Raw genomic sequence first — 24,351 nt, forward strand, 5'->3', positions numbered from 1 at the left:
CTCAAACAAATCATTTGTCATCCGATCGATTTGGGCCGGCTAATGTCGAACGCCGTTCGGGGCCCATTTTAAAACCGCACATCCTTCGAGCGGGAATTTTTGCGTTGAAAACTAAAAAACAGCCCATCACCCGAATGAGAAAAAGGGTTGCCGGCGAACAATAGGGATGAAAAACCATCGAAATCCCTCGAAACCGAAAAGAAGGGGAAATCGAACGACGATGTGATTTTTGACATCGAACCTCGATGTGCCATAATGAACCACCATGTTAGGCTCGTGTTTTCCAGCCTGTTTAGTTGATGTTTTATTGTTGCTGCAAATTTCATAGGGTTTTTTTTTACCGTTGTGCTCTGCCATTGGATTGGCAATCACCGTTTAGCAACAATTTACCGACGACGGAACGATGTCTTCCTGGTAAGTTGGATTTTCGTTTTCCCCCTCCCTCATGGGTGCCGAAATTATCGAAATGATTGATTTGTTGTTAAAAACATTCTTTTCTTGTTTTTCGATCGTATTCTGTTTCTTTTCTTAGCTGTACTCATTAAAGCGTAACAAAGTTAACACGCGGAACAAGCAAAATCAGACGTTCTTCGGGATTAAGAAACTGATCGAAAACAAAAAAACACGTCGTAAACAATAGGTGGAATCGCATACGAATTTGTTTAATTTTAACCATGGCTTAAAGTAAGCAATGGTCTATTTTAGCCGCTCGAATTTGGTATCGCGTACTGTTTCAATTGACCATGGTTAAATGTTAAACCATTGATACAAAGCCTACTTTGACGCTTTGATTACAAACAATTTGAATTGAACGTTTTCAAAACAATTTTTGATAAAAAAAACTCCTTTTTTGTTATTCATTATTAATTAAAATTGTTACTAGTTTTTTTCTTGGCATTGGTACATTTTTATTGACTACAAATGAACAAATAACAACACGATAAGGAAAACACAAACCTGTGAAATCTTTTACCTAGTGTAATTCGTAAAAACATTGGCCATTGACCCACAAGAGGTGGGACATTTTACAACGGGAATTAATGCAAAGTAAATCTTCTGCCACTAATTCTAGCCACAGAAAATATTCTAGTGAATTTCCATATCGTAGAAAATTATAACGACTGATTCGTATCGAAGCAAGGCATTTGGCTCAACTGTAAACTACATTCAAATTATAAATAAATGCTAAAATATATAACGTACATACACATCTCTCAATTATTATAAAAATTAGGAGGAATACGCCATTTTTTGCCTTCGTTCGCCATACAACCGGATATGGTTCGGTTCGTTAAGCCACGTAATCCAACCAAATCTGTTTAAAAAAAAACTCATGTGTTTTTCGTTAAGCTAATAAATATAAAAAAGATGCTCGATAACTAATCCTACCCCTCGTAACTTAGGTGTTAAATTGCCAAATGTTCTTTAAACACTCGTTTGCCCATCAGCGACATAACCGGTATTTATTTGTGTTTTTACTTTTTTATTAATGCTTTTTCATCCACTTCAATTTTAAAAATGTATATTCGTGTGCCTAGTTTCACAAAAATATCGACTTCCCTAAGGATATTTTACAATAAAATATCTTGCGCGGAAGATTTGTTTATTAAACAACTACCCCAGACACATCATATAATAAACCATCTTCAACGCTGAAGTCAGAGCGTATGCGATGCCAGAAACGATGGTTTATTATACTGCTCGAAATTTTTACCCGCAGAACCCTAGGGTGCGTGACAATGGTTTGTTTAGTTTTAAACCATGGTTTAATTTGACACAAATGAATGACAAATGAACGCGGTTCATCCAAAATGAACGCTAGACGGCAGTTTTAACCATGGTTAAATAAACAAATCCGTATGCGATTCCACCTAATGTTTTAGAAAAGGATAAAATGCTTTCCTTTTTTAAGGGATCTTAAAAAGAGTTGCTTGTGACAGTATATTTTGAATAAACATAATAATTTTGAATAAACATATTAGTTTTGAATGAACATAAACAAAATAGAATCGGAGAAACTGATCGAAAACAAGAAAGCGTTACAAACAATGTTTTGGAAAAGGATAAAATGCTTTCCTTTTTTAAGGGATCTTAGAAAAAGTTGCTTGTGACATTATATTTTGAATAAGCATAATAATTAGAATAAGCATAAACAAAACAGCGATAATAACATTATGACTTGAGCGTTGAAGTCACTACTCACTGTAAACAAAGCTTAATTACTACGTGATCGTAGAACATCCAAAGGCTATAAATAAAGAGCCAAAGGGCCTCCTGTTGTAAAATTTTCAAGGCAACTATGTTTTCAACTACGCCCTGCACGGTTTCAGTTTAAACTTATAAATTTGCAAAAAATGTATTTACTTACTTTTAAGATTTATGTTAGATGGTTCATCATGAAATATATGCCAAAAGACGATAAATAAGACCAATGAAAACAAATGTCAGTGCTTAAACATGCTCACACATTGTTTACAGAAAAAAAGGAGTAGTTTTTAGTTTTGTTTGTTACTTCGAAGTTGCCCCTTTTTGTATAAAAACCAAACAGATCTTGAGAAACTCTTTCGCATAATGCACTGCCGATTGTAGTTAAGGAAATAAAAGTCACTTTTTCCTTTGAAATTAATTGTAACCGTGTTGAACTACAGAAGGCACCGAGTAGGGCGCATTTTGAAAAAAAGAAAACTCAAAACGGGGTTGAAGCTGGTACTTTTCTTTCGGGAAAGTTTCTGGGGAAACGTCCGGGAAGAAGGAGATTTTGACTTCACCAACGGACACACCCTTCCCACAAAAAAAAACCAATACTTTGGAGGAAAACGCTACTCGGCTTTCCCGACTTCTTTGAGTGGGGCAGGTTTGCGGTGGGAAACGAAAGGGAAAGTGGGACGAGAGGGCAAGTTCGAATCGATTATCGGTGAGCAATCGCGGCCCGAAAAAGGGGTTGCTCGTTACAACCGAGGTTTTGATCGATGGATGGCCGAGGCTTTTTATTTCGGTTTGGTAGGTTTTTTTTCCTCACTCCGTTTTATTGTGTGAAAGTGCGTTGAATTTAAAGAAAATCCTTTTTATCGATTGGGATGAAACTTCACGTGTCAAAGTAATTGTTTTTCACTTCCCCTCGCTGAGCACTGAGTTTTTCTCTTCCCTCGCCTTGTTTTCTTTACCGAGTTTAGCGGAAGGATACCTCCCGTTGTAGTCCCTTCTTGTTCTCGCCTTTCCCCAAACTGTACTTCACTTTTCAAGAAGCTGAGTTTCCTTTTTAGATATATTTTTAAAATGTATTGTTGGGCTTTAGGTTTGTTTCTTTCTGACTTCAAAAACCTTTTTTCCCATTTGGTACCCCGCTTTGTTCAACTCCATTAGCCGTGTCGTTTAAGGTGGTGTTTTGTCGGGGGAAAAAAACACCGACACGCGCAACAAAAGGGACGCCGCCAATCCGCAATTAACCAAACAATTAACGCAAAAACACTTCATAAATCATTCCGATCAGTCGATCGGATCGTCACCGTTAGGTTATGTTTGAAGAGAATTATTGGGCCTATTTTTGAAGGTATCGATTGCTGATGAAGGGTAGTTTGTTTTTTTGTTTTTCATGAAAATGCAGCCAGCCTAGTCCAGGTGAGTCGTAGGTAGAGTGCACCATACTTCACTACTAGAGTTGGGTGTTGGGATGCCTGTTTGGCAAACTTTAATAGATTTCGCATTTTCGTTATTTCCATCAAAGTAGATTTAGTGCCCGATTTTACCAGACCGACGTCGATACCGAGTTGCAATAGAAGAGGTGATAGAGCGGGGGAGAAGGGGGTAAGGGAGCTAGAGCACTAGGATTTGGCGCAACAAAATGACACCCCGTTACGCTTCGGGTCAATCCAATCCGACACCAGCGTTCGCTGGAAATTTAACGGCGCCAGTTTTATGCCGCCAATCAGTTTATAGTGATTTTTATGCTTTTCCCGAGCCCCGCGCCCGAAACTACAGCGGGAGTGGGCTGGGAAAAGGGGCCGAGGGAGGGATGAACACAACACTCGAAAGCACGTACGTGCACTTAAAACCAGGCACAACATCCAGTAGACCGGAGGAGGAGGAAAAGAAAAAAAGCTACCTTCCGCTGGCACAAAGCGTCGGAAAAGCCAACCGAAAATGATGGTGGTGCCGGTTTTCCGACGGTGGGAAACCCGCGCCACCGGGGGTTGGGGCTACGGAAAACCCCATAAACACGAGTTCTTGTGTGCGCTCGATCGGGAAAATTGATTCCTCGCGGGAAGGGTTTGAGCGAGGCTGGAAAGGAGAGGGGGGAAATCTCAACGACAAGGACCAGTTTCTGAAAGCAATAACTGGCAAACAAAAGCACAAACCAAACCCGAATGCATACAAACAAACACACATACTGCAGCTCGAACAGGAAGGGTTGAGGATTTGGATTCGGTTTTACGACACACGTTTCCCTTCCCACCCCCATAGCATGTGTGTGTGTGTGTGTGGAGCTCTGAGATTATTATCCTTCACCCGCCAAACCCCTCGTGCCACCCCCAACCTATCCCTTTTTTGCCGCAGCGTTTCGCCGTGGCGGGGGAAATCTTTCAACAAATCAGATTTAATGCTTTGATTTGCTCTAAAGAAATAAAATCGAATGCTACGGACATGGCGATCTAGCTGGCTGGCGAGTTGCGGGCCATGGAGGGAGGGAAATAAGGTTGAAGAAAGAAAGGGTAGCAGGTCCAGGACATTTATTTTGCTTTTCATCAACTCTCTCCAACTGCAGTGCTATATTTTTCTCAACAAGACGATGTAAAATTATTTAGAAACGAGTAAACGTCAAAGTTGGTAGAGTGTTTTGCATAGGAGGGAAAATAATGTCCAGTCCGTGAAAAACCGAAACCCCCCTTGGTGAAACAGTTTCACCGTTTCAAGGTCAAGATCACACTCCTACTCCGACCGTTTTATCGGGACAAGTTTGTGCGACTTTGTTTAGTTCATCCATTAATGATGTGGACGATGGTGACGAGCCATCCCACGGTGGGATAGGAGGCGGATATTACAGAAAAAATCGAAATAGATGTATGTTAGAAGTAACAAGCTTAATTTGTAGTCAGAAAGTTAACTGAGAAAAACCATTAATTTCAAATTAATGCATTATTCAACGTTCAATTTTTTATAAACGATTTTCAAAAACATGTGGTTTAGTCTGTTCAAGACAAATTCAAAGTTTTCTTCGAAAAGGCATATTGTAAGAATGTAAATACAATTTGCGAATTTGAAAATCTACAAGAAATTGAAACAAAAGAGTTACCCAACTGCTGACAACGAAATGTGAGAGGCTTATACCACTCCTGTTTATAGTTTTCTATGGCGAAATGTGTTCCTACTTCTTGTTGATATGATTTATGTCACTGGACAACCAGTTCTACAAAGCGTAAACAGTTGGAAACATTAAGAAAAATCTAGTTTTTAATAAAAGAAAGAGTCTTAAAACCCTCCTAGAAAATGTTTACTACATAAGAATAAAGTCCTCATAAGCAATGAGTCCTGAAAAATTCAGCAACCTGAATTCGTACGTTTTCAGATACAACTGTTTAAAAATTGAGTATTCCATGCCCTAAAGCTATGGTAGCGTATCAATCGAACAGAAAGTAGGTGCTAAAAGCAACGCAATCTCTATAATGTGAGAAACGAAGCTTTTTCAAATGTTTAATACGATATTTGGAAAGGTTAACAATCAAATATTGCATTACGTCACATAATAACAGCATACATTTCTAGTACCAAGCTTTGTTCATATAACACTAGCACTATCTGGTTATACAATGCAGGGTTCGAGATCATCGAGAAATTAGTAAAACAAAGTGAAATGTCCACTCAATTGTTCTACTTTATCCCACTGCGCATCTCTTCAGCGAATACCAAACAAATGAAATGGCGTGAATAGCAACCAGTAACCTATGACGTATTCTACCGGACCTTTACCTACCGTAACATTTGCAGAATGTTCCCACCAGGTAGGTTCTGGAAGTGACATAAAGCCATGGCGTGCGGTGGTGTGAATATTTCAGGCCAAAACTTCCTGGGAACTTTGAAAACTTTTGTTATTTTTACCCTAGCTGACGTCTTCGACCAAGAAATCACGACCAGCGGCCGGTTAGTCAACGGCAGGACTTGGAGTAGCAATGGCGTCGCTTGTAATGTCTCTGAAGAAACTCTACCGTACCGTGTGCACCGAGCAGGACTTTTTCGGCCCGTTCGACCTGCTGCTTATACTGCCGGGCTTTCATCTGGCTCGCGGGTGGCACGGTCTGCGTGTAAGGTTGGTATTTGGAGCGATGCGAGCCATTCAGCTGTTTTCCTACCTTATCTGGGCCGACCGATTCGTGCTGGCGCTGTTGAACGCATCCGCCAATCCTGGGAAGGCGCTGCACTATAGTAACACGTTTGGCGTGCTGTCGATGATGGTGGCTCGGATGTTGGTGTTCAAGTGGTACGTGGTGGACGTCGAGCGTCTTCAGCAGTACATCCGACGGCAGCGAGCCGCGACGCCTCCGGCGACCGGTTCCTATCGGAAGATCGTCAAGACTGCCATCATCTTTCAACTGATCGGGCTAGCCGATCGGGCTGTGTTTGTGTTTTCGAGCACCTATCGCCGAGAGCTATACGAGATGCCGGCCAACGTGTCGCGTTATGGGTGGATGGCAGAACTCCTGGTTCACATCTTCTCATTTGACTTTGCTTGGCGCTGGGCGGCGGCCTACAATACCTCACTCACCGGCATGAACTCCATCATGCTTGGCCTCTCGGACGAGTTGGCTGAGATCGCTGAAGACTACCGACACCTGTTGGTTGTTGAGCCTGGCATCGACTTCTGGACTCAGCTGGAACGCAACATCCGGCGTACGGTACGACGCCACGAGCAGTTCCTGCAGCAGCTCGACCTCCTCAAACCGTTCCTGCGTACCACCTTCTTGCTTATGTTCTACTCCGCGGTCATCTTCCTGGCCATTGGGATGTTCATGATCAGCGCCAACGAAAGGCCTAGCACCTACGACATCATCCTCAGCGGATTTCTGGTCACGCTGCTGCTTGAGTGCTACTGGTGCTGCCAGCTGGTGGACCGACTAAACGATGAGGTATGCTCAGAACAGGTAAAGAAACAGTTCCACCCCACTGACCACACCTTCAAAAACATTACAGAACGACAGGATCGGTGAACAACTGTACGGGCTCGAGTGGCCGGAGCAGTTGTGCTACTCGCTGCCTAACGCCCACCGCTACCGACAGGCGCGTTCCTCACTCCTGATCATGATGAGCATGACGCAGAAGAGCCTTGGCATCACCTGTGGCGGAATGTTCGAGATGTCGAGCGAAGCGTTCGCCAGTCTGGTCAAGCTGACCTACACGATGCTCATGTTTCTGCGCGACACACAGCATCCCAACTAGAGTCAACGGTTTGAAGCTTACTCCCCTATTTCTGTAGAGGTCTTATACCAGTTGATGTACTCCTCAATAGACTGCACCTGAAGTGATGCTATTGTTTATTTGGAGTACTACTCTAATCCCAAATCCCCAAAAAGTTGACAAAAATTCGAACATACATCAGAAGTTACGTAGACGTCCATATAGAAAAAGATGGTCATGAAAACTGTAACAACTCATGTAGATGGGATGTACTCCCCAATCGACTACACCTGAGGAGATGAAATTGTTTATTCTGAGTAATACTCAAAATCAAAAAACAAGGTGATAAAGAAGGCTTTCAAATAGTTGTTGCTTCAATAGGAGGACTACATTAGGAGTTACGTAGACGCCCACATAGAAAAAAATGATGATGAAAACTGTAACATCTCAATTAACTACACCTGAGGTGACGAAATTATTTATTCTAAGTAATACTCTAAAGCCAAAACCAAGTTGATAAAGAATACTTTCAAATAGTTGTTGCTTCACGAGGTGAACTACATCAGAAGTTACGTAGACGTCCGCAAAGAAAAAGATGAAGATTAAAACTGTAACAACTCATGCACAGTTGGGATTTACTACTCAATCGAATATATTTGAGGAGATGAAATTGTTTATTCTGAGTAATACTCTAAAGCCAAAACCATGTTGATAAAGAAGACTTTCAAATAGTTTTTGCTTCATGAGGAGGACTACATCAGAAGTTACGTAGACACCCACATAGGAACATAGGATGATGAAAACTGTAACATCTCAAGCACAGATCACATTTTAAAGTCAACCAAACAGGACAGGAGGTTTATTCTAGTCTGATATTGAATGACGAAAAAAAGGATTATTAAAGACTTTAACGAAAAAAAGGATTAAAGGATTATTAGAGACTAAAAAGTGAGGTTAAGATCAGAAACAAGGCATATTGCTGTCAATTGAAACAATTCTCAGACCAACCGCGGAATGTAAAACGCTTCTAGGGAACGTTGACTTCATGATGAGCATCACAACGCAAGAGTGGAATATGCATGCATGAAAACAAAGTCGCACTTGTCAATGTCAAACCACAAACGCACTGCTGTCAGCTTTGTTATGCCAATAAAACACATCCAATTAAAGCCCCCTTTGTCGCTCGCGTTGCTCATCGTTGAAAACTCCACCAGCTTTCCAAATGTGTCCCGGCGCGTCCCGACCGATATGATTGCAAACCTTTGCAATTGGTAATATTGGAAAACGGAAACAACACGACCCGCGGGAGGGCGAAAGGGGAAATTTCTACTCTACTCTTTTTTTTTTTTTTTGTCGAGTCCCAGCGAGAAAGCAGCAATTAGCGCTGCGTGCGGTCCCACTAAAACGGGCACGTGCCGAAAATGGCGCGCTCTCGGGTGCCAATTGAAGGAGGCCAACACGCCAGAAACATTGGAAGAAAGCGAACGGATGAAGTTCCGGACTTGGACTTTTCGCAAAACGATACTTTGTACGCCGACACCTGGGTGGAGGAAAGAGTTGGTGTTTTTCATAACATCACATCCCCTCCATCACTCATTTCTCTCCCCCGTCCGAAAGCCCTCGACCCGAAGAACCTCATCCGAGCGAGAAAAAAGCAAGTGAGTATGAATAATAAAATGGGCGCAGGGGACCTTTCGCCAACTTGCCCACCGTGCGCCACTAAATTATGCAGGATCTATCAATTATCGGCGTGTGGTGCCGTGCAATGATTTTCCCTCCCCTCCGCCTTTTCCCCCACCCACTCGTGGCAGGTAAGGCAAGTACCCGTACATTAATTCAAATCACACTTTTATAGGCGAGAAACTTGGAAAGTGGTCATTTGACGTTTAAGTCAACCGACGTTGCCTATGGTTTTCTGTAAAAAAAAAACCAGAAGCAAAATAAAATAAAATGAATTCAGTGAACACCCCCTTCCGTTCTGACGAGGAGGCAGTAAAAAATGTGAAGCATAATGAACGAAATAAAAATGGTCGAAAGTCGAAGGGAACAAAGTTTTCCTACTGCAGGCCCCCAGGTGACCCTAAAACCGGGAAGCCAATCACCTTGGTAATGAAATCATTTCTCATCAAAACCATCCCCCCCTGCTGGTTGCTGGCGGGGGTAAGATTTACAACCCCAAACGCTAGGCGCACCCGATTTTTTAAGCCTTTTCTCTGCCGCAGGGATCGAGATTTGTATTGTTCTTGGCTCGCACCTTCCTTTTGCTACTGAGAGATTGCCTCCTCCTCCACTCCCTTGTCTGGTTTCAGAGGCCAAGAAAGAACGGGGGGCCCACCACTTGCTACACTTGTTCGGGAAAACCCCGGGAATGACGTACCGTCGATCTCGGGAGGGAGCACTAAGGGTCGTAAAATTTTACCGACTTTTAAGCCCCGCAGCGGTACGACGCACCCGAGGATTATTTCGAACGAACGGACGGAACCGGTATGGCAAATGGGGACCGACCCTGACCGCCACCGGCAAGTGGTGCATCTTTTCAAGTTTTTGAAATTATTAACATTAAAAACTCCGGGCACAAACAACTCTCGGTGTGGGGAAATTTTTAACCCGAGGTGCGTTCTTTCACCTTTTCTACTCTCTTACTATTAGACTTATTAGCTTGAGCACCTCCAAGGGACGGAAAACCGGGACCAAGTCCTTCGGATGCAAACCGAACGGGACCGCCGAACAAAGACAAACTTTTTTGATCAAACAAATAACCAAAAGCTTGTGGTAAAATAAATTAACTAAGGAAGATTTCTTGAATTTATTATTCCATATTTCGTTTAAACAATAAAAATGTATGTAAAAAGATTGAAAGGTAAAAGCAGCATACAAAAATTTCCAGGCCATTCTAGAAGAATACTATTTTTTTTTTTAATCGATTCTCTATCCTCTATTCTGCTACCAAAACATTATAACTACGTTAAAACTATCAGATTATTATCAAAACAAGGATTGTTATAGCACGACCTGCCTGTGATAGTGTTTAATTAGAGCCATTTATCGCGATTTGATATTTTCTCTGATTTGATGTTATTAAACTAGAACTCTCTCAAGAAATATAGTTTAACGTGCTGTCAACCTCAAACAACAATTTGTTATGTTACAGTTAACTTTCAATATCTACTACAGTATGAAAACTCGAAAATTAAACAATTGCAAACTGCAAATGGAAAATATATAAAGATTCAGATAGATGACAGCAACTTTCATTTGTCGGAAAGCGATATTATTGCATCTTTGGAATTGATAATAATATTAATTCACCATTGCGAAACCGAATTGAAATCGCATAATACGACGTGGTTTATTTCATTTGGCGATCATTTTCAATGTATTTGAATGAAAAATTGTTGACTCTGCTGGCATGGCTTGTTTATTTCGCGTTTAGATCAGTCAAGTTGGGTTTCACATGTGTGAAATGAGTGTTTGACACTTGCTGTTAAGTGAATGTGTCAAACGTTTAAAACGCCTTTTATGAAATCTGTGTTGATAACAAATTTAATTAAGATCGTTAGCCGTTAAGTAACATATTTCTATACTTTATGATTGTCTGTTTTACTGCAACATTTTATTTAACACTTGTTATAGCTGCAACGATCGTTGGCAAATCTAACATTGTATCTGGCATAATTAGTTTAATCCTGTTTTTTTCCTTTAAACCATATTAAATAGCCGTGAAATTCACATAGGATATTTTAAACATGCGAATGACCATATTTAATCACTTCATTTTGTTTTAAGTGGCCTAATTCAAATAAGAAAATACTTTTTAAAAAGTAAATAAATAAAAGCAAGCAAATAAAAGATGAAACAGTAAGGAAAACGAACCCAAAAATCACCGTTTATAATATCCTTTAGTTTTATTCATCCCCAGAAGTATGGAATAATATTCTACTACATTTTTTAAAACACAATTTATCTCCATACAAACGGTTATTGGTACCCTTTTTGGCATAAATGTTTACAACAGTTTATAAAAATCGATTAAGTGTCACTTTACAGTGGGTAAAAGAGTAAGAAAATCCTGCTTATCAACATTTCCAGAATATTGAAATTAACCATTGCCGGGAACAAAGACGATGGCGTTGCTTTCAAGATAATCCCATTTGCCCCTGGACACACTACCATTCCTTCCCTCTCTTCACCCCTACGAAATGCTTCGAATGGACGCGTTTATAGGTTATGGAGCAATTTTAGTGTCCTATTTATTTCGCGTCCTCAAGCGAACAAGACACGGGTGGAGGGAGCCTTGGGGAGGGTAATCGACGGGTCCGAGTCCACAATGCACTGGCAAAGGTAAAGATTTTTACAACCTTTTTATTTCACTTCCTTCCTCGGCCCCTCACGTGTCGTGTTTTATGTTCGCCCGCCGAGCTTAACTCGTTTCGATTGACCATCGAATGAAATGTTTATGCATCTTATGGTGAAGACCACGGAGGGGATATCCACCAAGATTTTCCACTTACCCACTTCGCCTGAGGTGTGGTCGATCGGTGTTTTATGCGTTTTATTATTATATTTTTCCGTACGGCCAAGTTTCTCCCCCTTTTTCTTTCCCAGCTCGGTTTGAGGCAACTGTTTTTCTTATTTGCTCTAAGAACGTCCATACTGGTCGCCGGTCGCACCCCTCCGTTCCCTCCGCGAAAAAGACACCGGCGTTCATCACCGCTATCATCGTTTTTACGACCGGGAAATGGTCCGAGCAACCAAGCCAAGAAGAAAAAAAAACGCATTTTCCCCAGTTGTCACGATTCGGGTAAAGAAAAACCAAGCGAGCCAACGAAAAGGGTTGCGTTCGGCGGGTGCATCCAACCTAAAGAGCGATATAAAAATGAGCCGTTTTGCTTTTTGTCCATCCAGCCTGCTGGTGCGTATTGTCCGTCGACGAGAAAGAAGAACAAAAAAGGGTTACGATAAGGGAAAGCGAGGAGGAAACATAAATGACACGTCGTCGCCCGACGTCTTCTCGCCGGCAAAGAAAAGAAAAAGGACCAAATAGTACCCAAGCGCCGAAAAGGGACATGTGGGGGGGAAAGCGAAAAGAAAAACACCCAAACGCAGTGCAATGGTGGAACGTTAAATGAGTTAAATTTTACGACTCTCAGTGCCAAAATGTAAATATGCTGGCGCGTCACCGGGGAAGTGGAAAATACGAGAGAAAAAAAAAACAACAAAATATAGAGAGAGTGGAACAATCGGCTTCCTACGGATGAAAACGGAAGCAGACGCAACTGGTTAAATATGGGCGAGCGCACAAACTCGCATTGATAGCGGGTTAAGTAATGACATAAAAGTAAAAAATAAACAATAAAAAAAAAACCGGAGAACAACTAGGCAGGGACTACTAGAAAGCCGAGAAAGGTAGTGGAAAACAGCAGACGACCGTAAAGCATACCGGAATCGAGTTAAAAAAAAAGAGAACGAAACTGCAAATACAAAAAGGAACATAAAACCAAACGGAAAAGGACGACGGATGGGCTCGCGATCGGAAGGACAATCGGCACATCCCCGATGGGGACCGAGCCGGCCGCGTGTCGAAATAATATACATATAATTTTTTTATTTCCCGCCACCCCATTTCCCCAGCATTGCTCCCAAGTGGGCGGCGAGGATCTCGTAAAACTGGACCGCGCGCACAATGGGCGAGGTAATGAAATTCACTTCGCTAATGATGATTAAGCCACCGGAGCTAGGGGGGTTTGGCCGGGGCGGGCTGGACGGTAATAATTTTCGAATGGGTTGCTAAACGCCGTCGCGAATGCAGGCGATCGTAAAGCCGTGGCCTAGAATGGCCAGGAATTGCGCTGTTGCATCGCCAGGCCGCGCCAAGCCAAGCCAGAAACCGATAAGGGATTTCAGCGTCGCGTCGATACGGCGTGGTTTACCAGATGGGTAATAAAAAGAGTTGGAGGGTGCCCGAACGGGGTTTGTTCTGGAATTTACTACGACTGGAATGGCGAGAAAGCGTTAGGAAAAGACACATTTATAAATAACCAACAAATATACGATATAAACTCTGTTCAGTTTCTATAAGACTATTTAGGTTTTCTAGAGTTTGAAAGAACATGTAAACTATTGTCTGTTCAAATGTTTGTTATTAAATTTGGTTTGAAACTATTGAATTACCGTGTATGCACGCCTATAGATGTAGTACATCACGAGACGCCAGAAATATTACGCAAAACGTTTAAAATCAATGTAACTACTAGCCAGTTCCTATAAGTCCAGAAGATATAAGCCGCAACACTAAAAGAGTATTCGATATTCAACCAGTCAAACGGAAATTTATTAACAGAGGCAAAAAGGAACTCTTTTAGACTAAAAACTGCGGAGCTGCATATTAGTACTGGCCTTCATTCATTCGTAAATCATCAAATGGATCAAGTCCAACAAAGAAGATATCCTTGATTGATCAGCTCACTCTCCTGACTTAAAACGGAAAGCAGAATACCGCAGTACCTTAGCTGAGCAGTGGGACATCAAAAAGTTTAGAAATACTACTATGAAACCTTGTTTAGGTGTGACGCCATTAAAACATAATCAAGTGGTGTTAACGCAATCGGACAACAGTTAAAAGTTAAAAAAGAAACGATAAAATATTTACATACCAACTATATAAACGATAGAAAATATTTGTTGATAATCCTATGCTTTAATCAACTAACCCATTAATGATTCTCCTATAGTTGAAGCGGTGTGCCATGCCCAGTGTTGAGAACGGTGATGTTCATTGACATTCAATTGCTGACATTCATTCTGCTTGAAGCTCTACATTCAAATTTCGTTCATTCACTTGACCGTCACGTCAAAAAATGTCATTTGATACGACGACATTTTCTTGGTGAAATCCTATGACACTAATTTTTCAGGGATTCAAATGATCAAGTTAGCATACGAATATCCACCATCCAACATTCAGTAAAACCTGTCATACAATTGTTTTGGTCTCATTCTTTGTGCGTTTCCAGCGATAGTGCTAAGGATTTCTTTTTGAAATAGAAAAATATGTGTGTTGTGATTAACACGTTAACCGCGCAGCGGTAAAACGAAATGAAGTGGACAGAAAGAAATGAAGAGAGTGCATGAAAATGAAGCACACTGGCGGACTGACACTGTCGGACCGACACTGGCGGACCGACACTGGCGGACCGACACTGGCGGACTGAAACTGGCGGACCGACACTGATGGACCGATGTGACGGACGTGGCGTGAACGGAAACTTCACTGTCAGTCCCCAGGGACTGACATGGCGGTTAACGTGTTAAAAACCGTTTTTATAAGTTATTTTTATATGTTACGGTTGTTTGACTCTACGAAATTAAATTTGACTATCGATTAAAGTGATATGCATTACATACGAAAAATTGACATTCACAAGACATTCATTTGAACGAGGATTCGATGGCGGTAACTACAGCAAATGAATGTCGTATCATTGAATGTCGTTGACATTCATATGATGCTACGGTGATAGTCTTAGACGATTCATGTCACAAACCCATAATTCGTTTCATGATCAAATTCACTGTCGTTCATAAACAATGATTTCGACAAGTAGGCTACAGCGAATATCAAAAAAAATGTCGACAGTTTACAACACTGGCCATGCCATAACGTTTTAATTTTAAGTTATTCGGCGTCTTGACAGCTTTACGAAATCGTTTATCCCTACAGCAATTTTTGTGTCTGCAATTTTATTTGGATAAAATAAAATATGTGCAAACCTTAGGAACATGTTCCTTATATTTGACTCATCACTCCCAAAGGTGATCTAATTGCCAATCTTTCTCTTCCAAAGTAGGAAGAACTGATAAGGCATATCGGCCAGCGTCGATGTTGTGTGGTTTTCTTTTTAGAATTTACGCGTGTAATAAAAGAAACATTAAGCAAGAGCACTCTATAAATAGCTTATGAATATCTAAATCTGAGTTGAAAGCCTCTTGCATGCGCAGGAATTTTTTTTCAGCAACAAACAAAATTATCAACACAAACTTTTTCAAAGTGGAAGGACTGAATCATGCTTCCATTACGGAGGAACCCGAACATCCAAGCGTTGATTCACATATATGTAGATAAGCTGAACACTATTGCCCACCGTGGGTTCGTTGCACGAGCCAAGAAAGTAGTTCAGATGGTGTTGTTGGCTAGGGTGGTGAGTTGGAAACTGTGTTTGAAACAAACCAAAATACTTTACAAATCTATTCCACGTTGGCAAACGGGAAGCGTAACGATCAGAAAAGAGTGTTCCGTCAGGTGGATGTCCTAGACCTGAGATTCCTATACTTCCCCATTTTATTCAGGGGTCACGATAATACCCATTCCGATTCCCAACATCCGGAAGCAGATTCCAAAGATAGGAATGCGCCTTACGCACAAAACAGTGAAGATTAGCAATATTGAGGAAAGGTGCAAATGCAGTTTACATATCGTTCTTCACTTTCGTCGGAACTCAAGGAAACGTGGTACACGAATCGACCAACTCGGAAAACACAAAACGCGTACAAGGCGAGCCGTTCCCCATCTTTCTTTTATTTGCTGATCGCTCCTACTAGAAGCGCTCACGAACCTCCACAAGAGCAAACAGATTACCTCGAGTAACTAATAACTCGAGTTGGGTAATAGTATTCCAACCAGTGTGACATACAGCGTCAGACATACTGCTAAACAACTACTAAACAGAGAATTAATTGCTCTCAACCATGGCAAGTCTTTCTTCTTCTTCTTCTTTTTCTTCTGTGAGGATTTACTCCAGTACGGCTTTTGCATCCAGCTTCCTGGGCCTTCGCAAGCTAACCTGGAGACACAGACCTCTTTTGGGTTAAGGACTGGCTACGTAGCTCATATGTCCTGATTCCTGATTTAGCTCATATGACGTAGCTCATATGTCCTGTGGGAATTCGGATTTCTTAAACGATTTATATCGAAACTAAATATGTCACAAAGAGAACGTAACCCAACATAACCGCTTTTAAGCATTATTAGAGAAAAAATGAAGCATTTTCATGGCAACACCCTTATCTCGTCGATTAGGTTTTAATTGACTCAGTTGGTTCGAGTGATAATGACGTTTATCACCAACTGAAACATGAAAAAATCATCGGGTCATGCATCAAACATAAATTATCAGGAAACATTGCCCAATCGGTTCGGTGCGGTACCACGTCTATCTTCCTGAATTTAGCTTTTACATCAGTAATTTGCGATAGCATATCGTACCGCTTGGACATGCGATTCGAACCGTCGGCGGAGTTGAGGCGTTCCAGTACTCATTGGCCGATGTTGTCACCAGTAGATTTGCTTGACATTTAAGAAAACGGACTAGTTTTTCAGGATCACTGGTGAGTGCTAGAAGCGAGCAGCTAAGTAACAACAGACTATCGAGGTGTTGATGACGATCATATTAGGAAGCAATTGACATCGATTTGTCAATGATGTCTACCGGTTGTAGTCATCTGCGGCGCCATTCACGATTCATTTGCATTTGCCGCAAACGTTAATTTGATAGTCCATCAATATCGTTTTCATTCAACTTGACGTTTGCCTGCAACAGGTATTGAAGCACACTCACTACGTAAAACAAGGAAGATAAAAATAATTCAAATGGCGTTGTGACATGGCGTGTTAGCGGTAGTGAACAGTGACCTTGGACCCCGACAGTATTTTTGGAGCCCAGCTGTTACTCGCGTTAGGCCGTTGACACGCGAGATTCGCGTTCAGCACGCGTTCTCTGCGTTTGGCTCTCCTCTGACGCCGGCGACGTTTACGGATCGTGCCGGAGAGCCATTCACACTGCTGGGGAGCAGATATAGAGTGGAGTGAGTAACTTTCAGGCCGCGGTCGGGAGATCACATTCACCACGAGTAACTGTTTCGGTGAGTCTTCCAACGAGTGTTAACGCGGTAGGTTGTGTTCAGCACTGGTGCAAGCTCCCCAAAGTGGTTGGTAGTCAAGGACCTACAATAATCGTGCTGTGATCAACAATGTCCATCCATCGGTAGAAGAATAGTTGCCCAATTCGCGGAAGTACGAGATAACACCGTTCATAACCACGAAGTGAAACTTTTATGATTGATTTCGGGAGCCCCTTCTGACTCACCTTGCGGAACAGTGCGTGCAGAAGCCGGTTGGACGTACCCGGCGACGGGAATTCCCCAACCACGCGGTTGGCAAAACCTCTCACGCTCTCATCTCCGAGCCGGAGTGATCTTCATTCTCCGAGAGAAACGACCGCGGCGCTAAAAAACCGCGGACTGCGCGAAAACCCCCCCGACAGACGCATGTCCGTATAGCGTTCGCGTTTCGCATACAGTCACAGCTCACCCAAGACGCTGTCTCCAAGCGACTGATACGAGATAGTGTGAATGCGGGAAGCAAGGCAAACTATAGAAAAGAAAAGGGCACATTGGCCGACACAAGGGTGGAAGATAAACGGAGCGCTCTTGAGTGGGCTTAATATTGGGGCGAGTTGTCGAGAAGGCAGTACAGGTTGCGTCGTTAGCCATCAATCGTCGTAAATCCCCCAGTTCCGCGATGGCAGAAGGTGAGCTCGGCACAAACAAGCACCCTCCATAGGAATGTGCATGCCAATGTGTGTTCGTGACTGATCTTAGAGATATTATTCTTATTCTCTATACCTTAAGGGGCAACACTGCTCAATATGGAGGAGCCGAAACGGAAGGATCTGCGGTCCAGGCGCTGTGAATTGCAGGTATGTTGTGCAGCGTGCACAACATTGCTGCGAAAGGTTGTAAATGGCTGTTTTTTTTTTCCACAACACTGCAGGAAGAGCTGGAGAATGGCCTGAAAAATTTGCTACGTTGTGTACCGCCGACTGAGACCAACCTGGATCAGTTCCGAGCGTTGTTGGATGACCCGAAATGGGCGGAACTGATGGAGCTGGTGAATCAGATGAAAACGTGGGACGTGAAGACGACCATCCCGGAGCCGAAGACGTTTCTCAACCACACACGCTTCCAGGTGCTACTGGCGGATATGCTATCCGACATCGGCAAGTACGAGCCGTACCTGAAGCTGTTCATCGAGCGTTTCGAGGCGGAGAATGAGGTGCATAGCTTGCGATAAATTCCCGTGATCAAGGTTAATCCCCCAAACTGATCATTGTTTCACTTGCTTGCAGCTGGTTGCACCGAAACAGCCAACGGGAGGGAAAAAGGGTGAGAACCAGGAGCCCAGACAGGCGAACGTTTCCGGAAAAATCGACGCCCCGATACACTTTGCGGTGATGCAGCTGAACGAAGGATTTCTGGAGTGGTTGCTGGGACGCTCGCGAACCGATGTTAACCAGCGCAACAGCCACAAGGAGACGGCGTTGGCGATTCTGTGTGAAAAGTACGATGAATGTCTACGCCAGGGCAAGCAACCCGAGGATGCGAACGCCCGACTGCCACAGCTTCGGAAGCTTATAGAGCGCCTGTTGACGGCAGGAGCAGACTTTAATATCTGCAGCATGAGGAATAAGCTCCCGATCGAGATGCTCTACAAGTCCGTTGGAACGGCCGAAGTCAGCTTGGCGTCGGACACAAAGGACTTCGTCCACCAGTGCATCGAGACGGCTAAGCATGCGCTGGTGGTGATCAAAACCGAAGGAAACGTACGTCTCGCTAGGTTCCTCAATAATGCAACTAACGTGAACCTCACGGTGGAGCTGTTCGAGATATTTCTCCGACATAAGGACGTGGAGCAGTTTCAAAACTACTGGCCCAAGTTTGTGGTGACGCGAGAAAACGTAAAGAAGGTGATCCGTCTGCTGCTGCATACGACCCTGGACCAGAAGCTGCCCGAATGTCTGCGGTTGGTGGTGGAGAAGAACGAAAAGATGATATTTAAACTGGTTGATCGACCACAGAAGCAAGCAAAAGAGCGTGCGAAGAACCAGTGCGCGGTAGCTGACCAGCGTAGCAGCGAGATGGAACATCGGGTGGAGCTGAAAGGGTTGCTTCGGAAGGCGTGCGAAATGGGAGACCTGGGAGTGCTGCAGCTGCTGGTGAAGAACATAACCGATTTGATTCTGCTGAACGACGATCCACTGCTGGCCGTCACGCTGACCAAGGCGCACAAGACCAAGCGCCGTAGTGAGGATCGAGCGGACCTGCTGGCCTGCGCGGAGTACCTGGCCGACACGCAAACCATCCACATGTCAAAGGTCGATGATTCTGGCAACACACCGCTTCATCTGGCGCTTAAGTATGGCTTCGAGTCGGTGGCGTTGGCCCTGCTGAAGCAGCGGTACGCGTACCTAGGCCTCCGCAATCGCGACAATCTTACCCCGCTTGACTACGGGACGTACGAGTTCTGGAAGAGCTACCTGGACCGCTGCATCGAGGTGGAGGCGGACCGAGGTAACGATAAGCGCATGCTACGCTTCAACCTGAACTGCTTCGCACCGTTCACGCACGGCAAGGCGGCACTGTCCGCGACGCATCGTGGCGGTGGAAAGACGCGAAAGTGGAAGTTTGTGCAGGACGCTACCAGTGCCAACCATCAACCACGGCGGTACGAGCGAACTGTCACCGAGATGACCACCGTGCGTCAGATCGCGCAGAGCAAGGAGCTTAAGCCACTCCTTATCCACCCCGTCGTCCACACGTTCATCATGGTCAAGTGGATGCGATTGAGCCATTGGAACTACCTCAACCTCGTCCTGACAGTTCTTACAGCCGTACTATTCGGTAGTTTCTCACTAACCGCCTGTTCGCACGAAGGACCGAGCAAAATACTACTATGGTTCAGCGCTCTAGCGGCCTTGTTGATGGGTTTCCGCGAAATACTCCAAATGTTGTTCCTTCGCAAGTCGTACATGTCGTTCGACAATGCCCTAGATATTGCCAACATTGTCGCGATGATCTACGTACTGTGTGACGGTTGCAAGGGACTCGTTTCTTCGCTAGTGGTAATCAGCCTAGCCTTGCAGGTGACCTTCCTACTCGGTTCACTCCCTTTCAACAGTCTCTCGACAATGATGTACATGTTCAAGACGGTATCGATAAACTTCCTCAAGAGCTTCGGGCTGTTCATCCCGCTTATTGGGGCGTTCATTTACGCGTTTTACCTGACGTACAACGAGTCGCCGATCGAGAGAGCGAAACGGGATGCCTGCACCGAGGATGACTGTGTCGAGAAGAACTTCAACAGCTTTCACACGTTCTGGAATGCGACCATCAAGACGCTGGTGATGACGTCCGGCGAGCTCGAGGCGTCCACGTTGGACTTCGACGAGGGCAAGCTGGTGCTGTTTCTGCTGTTCCTCTTCATCGCGCCGATCGTCATCATGAACCTGATCAACGGTCTCGCGGTCAGCGATATCGCCGCCATCCGGGAGGAGTCGGAGCTGATCAGCATCAGCAAGAAGGTGATGCTGCTCGAGCAGTACGAACGTGGCGTGGCGAACGTACGCCCGGCCTACCTGCACAAGCTCTTCCCCAAGCCGTTCTTTGCCGAGCACAACAGCTGGATTCAGGTGCGGGCCAAGGAGTTCCGCAAGATCGAGGTGCACCGGAAGGACGAACCGACTCGCCCGCACAACACCACCGCCTTTGAGCCGCTCTCCATTTTTCCCCTGCTGGGCGACGGTTGCTCGAACGTGCTGCTGAACTTCCGGCTGTTTAAGATCTCGCTGTTCATGCGGCTCGATCAGTCCATTCTGACCGATGCGCTGGCGATCCACGAGAAGCGACATCCGTTCACCCGAACCCCACTAGCGGCCACCGTTACCTCCACGTCTATTGCGTCGAGCCTCAGCCCTCAGAGAACGCCCAGCCCGCCCGTCACTCCCACGGCGCCGAAACGGGTAGACATGTTCGCCGCCGGACTTAACGACGTTCACCGGGAACTGCAGGAGCTGAAGAAGCAGATGAAAACGCTGATGGAGCAGGTCCAGCTCAAGCCGAAACGGGGCAAGCAGCACGTCAAGGAGAAAGGCCTCCGACGGAAGGCTCGCAAAAGGCTGCGGCGCGGTTTGAGGCAAACTTTGCCGGACCATCAAACCGGAGATCAGTAGACACCTTCCGGGGACTTTGCTGCCTATAAGCTGAATGAAAAAGGCTTTATACACCTTTCAAGTATTGTTTACATTCATCAATCCAAATATTCATGGCCATCTGCAACAAGATAACACGGTTGATTACTCAACCGATTAAGCAATAAGCTTCCAAACGACTGCCTTTTCTGCAAACTGGGTGTTGGACCACATCAGCTGTATCGTTCCTATATTATAGTTACAAATTGTTATTGCAAGGCTATTCGCAGAGTTACTTCAGTAGTTAAATTCTGTTGCAGGTGCTTTCCTTTTTTTTTAAAGAACTTTGATATTATATATCGCAGAAACATTTGACGCTTACAGAATAAACATGGTTCTCAGCCAGGACGGAAACTTATTACTCGTTGTTCCTTGCTGATACGTCTTCTGATACCTTTGCCTTTTTCTACCTTGCCCAAACAAAACCCTGATGAAAATGTTCACTAATATAATGATCTGATTGGGACTTTTCGGGCGCAAAGGGTCGAAACTCACCCTAGCGGTTGGCGTGTGTGTGTGTGTATGTATCCGTGCTTCTGTTTGCGATTTCGGTAAGGGTGTCCGCGCACACCACAATTCCTCCCCTCCGTCCAACCGGACCTGTGTTGCATTTGCAGGGTGTTTCTCGTTGATCCCTATGTTTCCGTTTTTCCTTCTTTCTTTCTTCATTTTCATTTCACTTTTCCACACACCACCGAGTGCACGTAGAGACGCCGGGGTGTCTGGCTGTTGAAACTATTAGCATGCAAATCTATGCAAATTGTGTTTATAATAGTGTCAATAAATTGTGAAAATTCGTAAATTATAAGTAATAACAGGCAACACCATGCAGGGAGAGAGGGGAGGGAACAAGGGAACCACTTTGTAACGCAGGGAGGAAGGATCGGCCAGGACGCTGTCCGATGGAATTGTGGACTGGGAGTGGTGGATTTTTCCTTTTTCCTTCCCGTCCACTCATTGTGTCCTTTTTTTTTCTCTTTAGTCGACTCTTTTTTCATGATGTCTTTGCAGCCGAATACTTGCGAATTGTAATTCTATCCAAGGGATCCGGGATGTCCCCGCGAACTTTGACGATGTCTTCACCTGCTGCCCGAACCTGCTACCATTCGCCACCCCTCCACTCCCCCCATTTCCCTTCCCCCGATTGTGCCATTGTGATGCAAATGAGTGCCTTTGCCAATCGTTTGATTTAATTTCAGGTCCCGCGCGAATGCCCTCCCTCTCGGTTCCCGGCCCGGGGCCGTGACAGTTATGACATCCAATAAGCTGAAATAATTTAAAACGTTAATCCCCGCTAATGCCACCCGGGGTCGTCCCTTTATTTTTTCCGACTGCCGGAAATGCGCGTCTTCTCCGCGGCCTGCGAGTCAAAAATCAGCACCCATCAGCCGGGTTTGACGTTTTTCCGACGTTTCCACCTCGACGTAGCAAACTGACGGGAGTGAAAAAAAATCCCCCGCCACAGCACCACACCCCGCAATGGCAATGGCGAGTAATCCGTGAAGTACGCTGGTTTGACGCCGACTATTGCGGGTATTAACTCGCATCGCTACAAATCGCTGCAAGTGGTTATCAATTTAACTCCGCATATGCTCACCCTTTCCACCAACCCACCCCCTCCCGGGTTTGTTTTTCGGTAAGCCACAGCTGACGAGATTTTACGGCAACGCTTGCTGGGATTACCGACCCAAACACACACACACATTCGTTGTGGAAATGTTACGCAACAGGAGATTGACGGATAGTTATACCTAAACGGGGTCGTTTTTTTATATTCCCCCCGTTCTCCTTATAAGGCAACGTCGGATTGAGCCGATAAGGGTTATCTGCTATAGTGGCCGAGTCGGGAAGTACGGGGTTAAACGCACCCTCGCTAGGTGAAGTTGAAAATTAACAGTTTAGTCCCGAATATATTATTTCTGCGAGGATAATTTTTACTTTTTGTACACATTTTAACCCTTTGTATATACCACAGTGTAATGAGTGAAAGCTCAAGTACTTGTAGTTGTATCAAAACACAGAGTAACATTTGATTTTGAAAAATGTTGATCAATTTCAACTATTTTTCAATCAAAAATAGATTCAAATTTTTGAATTTATTAGTTATTCACACTTTGTTTCTATTTTGGCTCACCTGTGTACCAGTTTTATCCCACTTAAGAAACTGCTTACTTCAGGTGTATTACGGTTTAGAAATCCTTTTGAATAATATAGAAACTGCTCTTTACCTTTTTAATTATTAAATAGGTGAGATAAAATGCCCAATTTGATGTTTTAAAATCCACTGGCATGATTACATTTTCGTCTAGAAAGTCTCCGACAGTCAGGCTATCTGACTCTGACGTCAGAATGCATAGAAATTTTGTTTCAGTGAAAATCAGATTTCCTTGCATCTATTTTGGCTCATTTTTACATCGAACAAAAAAATTTTTTTCGAGCTCAAAACATTCAAGTAACGTTTTGATAACTCTTAAAACACTCAACCCATAAATTCAGCAACAGTTTCTTTTAATTTGTTGTTCTTGTAAGTTTCTTACTATTCGTACATTTGAGTAGCTCCATGCCAAGGATTAAAAAGGACTTCCTGGACCTCGTTACTACACTTCCTGTTCCATGATTTCAAACTAAATGAAACTGCAAACCCCAAACAGAGAATCGTTTTTGATTGCCAGCTGTCATTAGTTGTAAAAAGTTGTTTCCCCGTAAACAAATAAATCAAAAAGAAACATAAAAACTATAGTAGTATTAAAAACTCAATCTTTGGGAGCCTAACTCTTAACTAAGCCTATGAAAACCGTCAGTTTGCGAAAGGTTGTCAATAAATTTTAATCAAAACGGATTGAACTTAAAAAGTGTGTTAAAAACGTTTGGCAGTCAACCTGTT

At 43.8% G+C, this 24,351-nt stretch overlaps 2 protein-coding genes across 2 annotated transcripts; both read left to right on the forward strand.

Annotated features, from left to right (window-relative positions):
• Positions 1-6,164: 6,164 nt before the first annotated feature.
• LOC131269306 (uncharacterized) lies at positions 6,165-7,428 on the forward strand. The gene is made up of 2 exons (XM_058271657.1): positions 6,165-7,118; positions 7,183-7,428. The coding sequence occupies exons 1-2, from the start codon at positions 6,165-6,167 to the stop codon at positions 7,426-7,428; spliced, it is 1,200 nt and encodes a 399-aa protein (XP_058127640.1).
• Positions 7,429-17,962: 10,534 nt separating this feature from the next.
• LOC131269307 (transient receptor potential cation channel protein painless-like) lies at positions 17,963-21,449 on the forward strand. Its single transcript, XM_058271658.1, has 4 exons — positions 17,963-17,972; positions 18,073-18,140; positions 18,215-18,496; positions 18,570-21,449. The coding sequence occupies exons 1-4, from the start codon at positions 17,963-17,965 to the stop codon at positions 21,447-21,449; spliced, it is 3,240 nt and encodes a 1,079-aa protein (XP_058127641.1).
• Positions 21,450-24,351: the final 2,902 nt, after the last annotated feature.

The sequence above is a fragment of the Anopheles coustani genome, chromosome X, assembly GCF_943734705.1.
Source record: "Anopheles coustani chromosome X, idAnoCousDA_361_x.2, whole genome shotgun sequence".
NCBI classification, from domain to species: Eukaryota; Metazoa; Arthropoda; class Insecta; order Diptera; family Culicidae; genus Anopheles; species Anopheles coustani.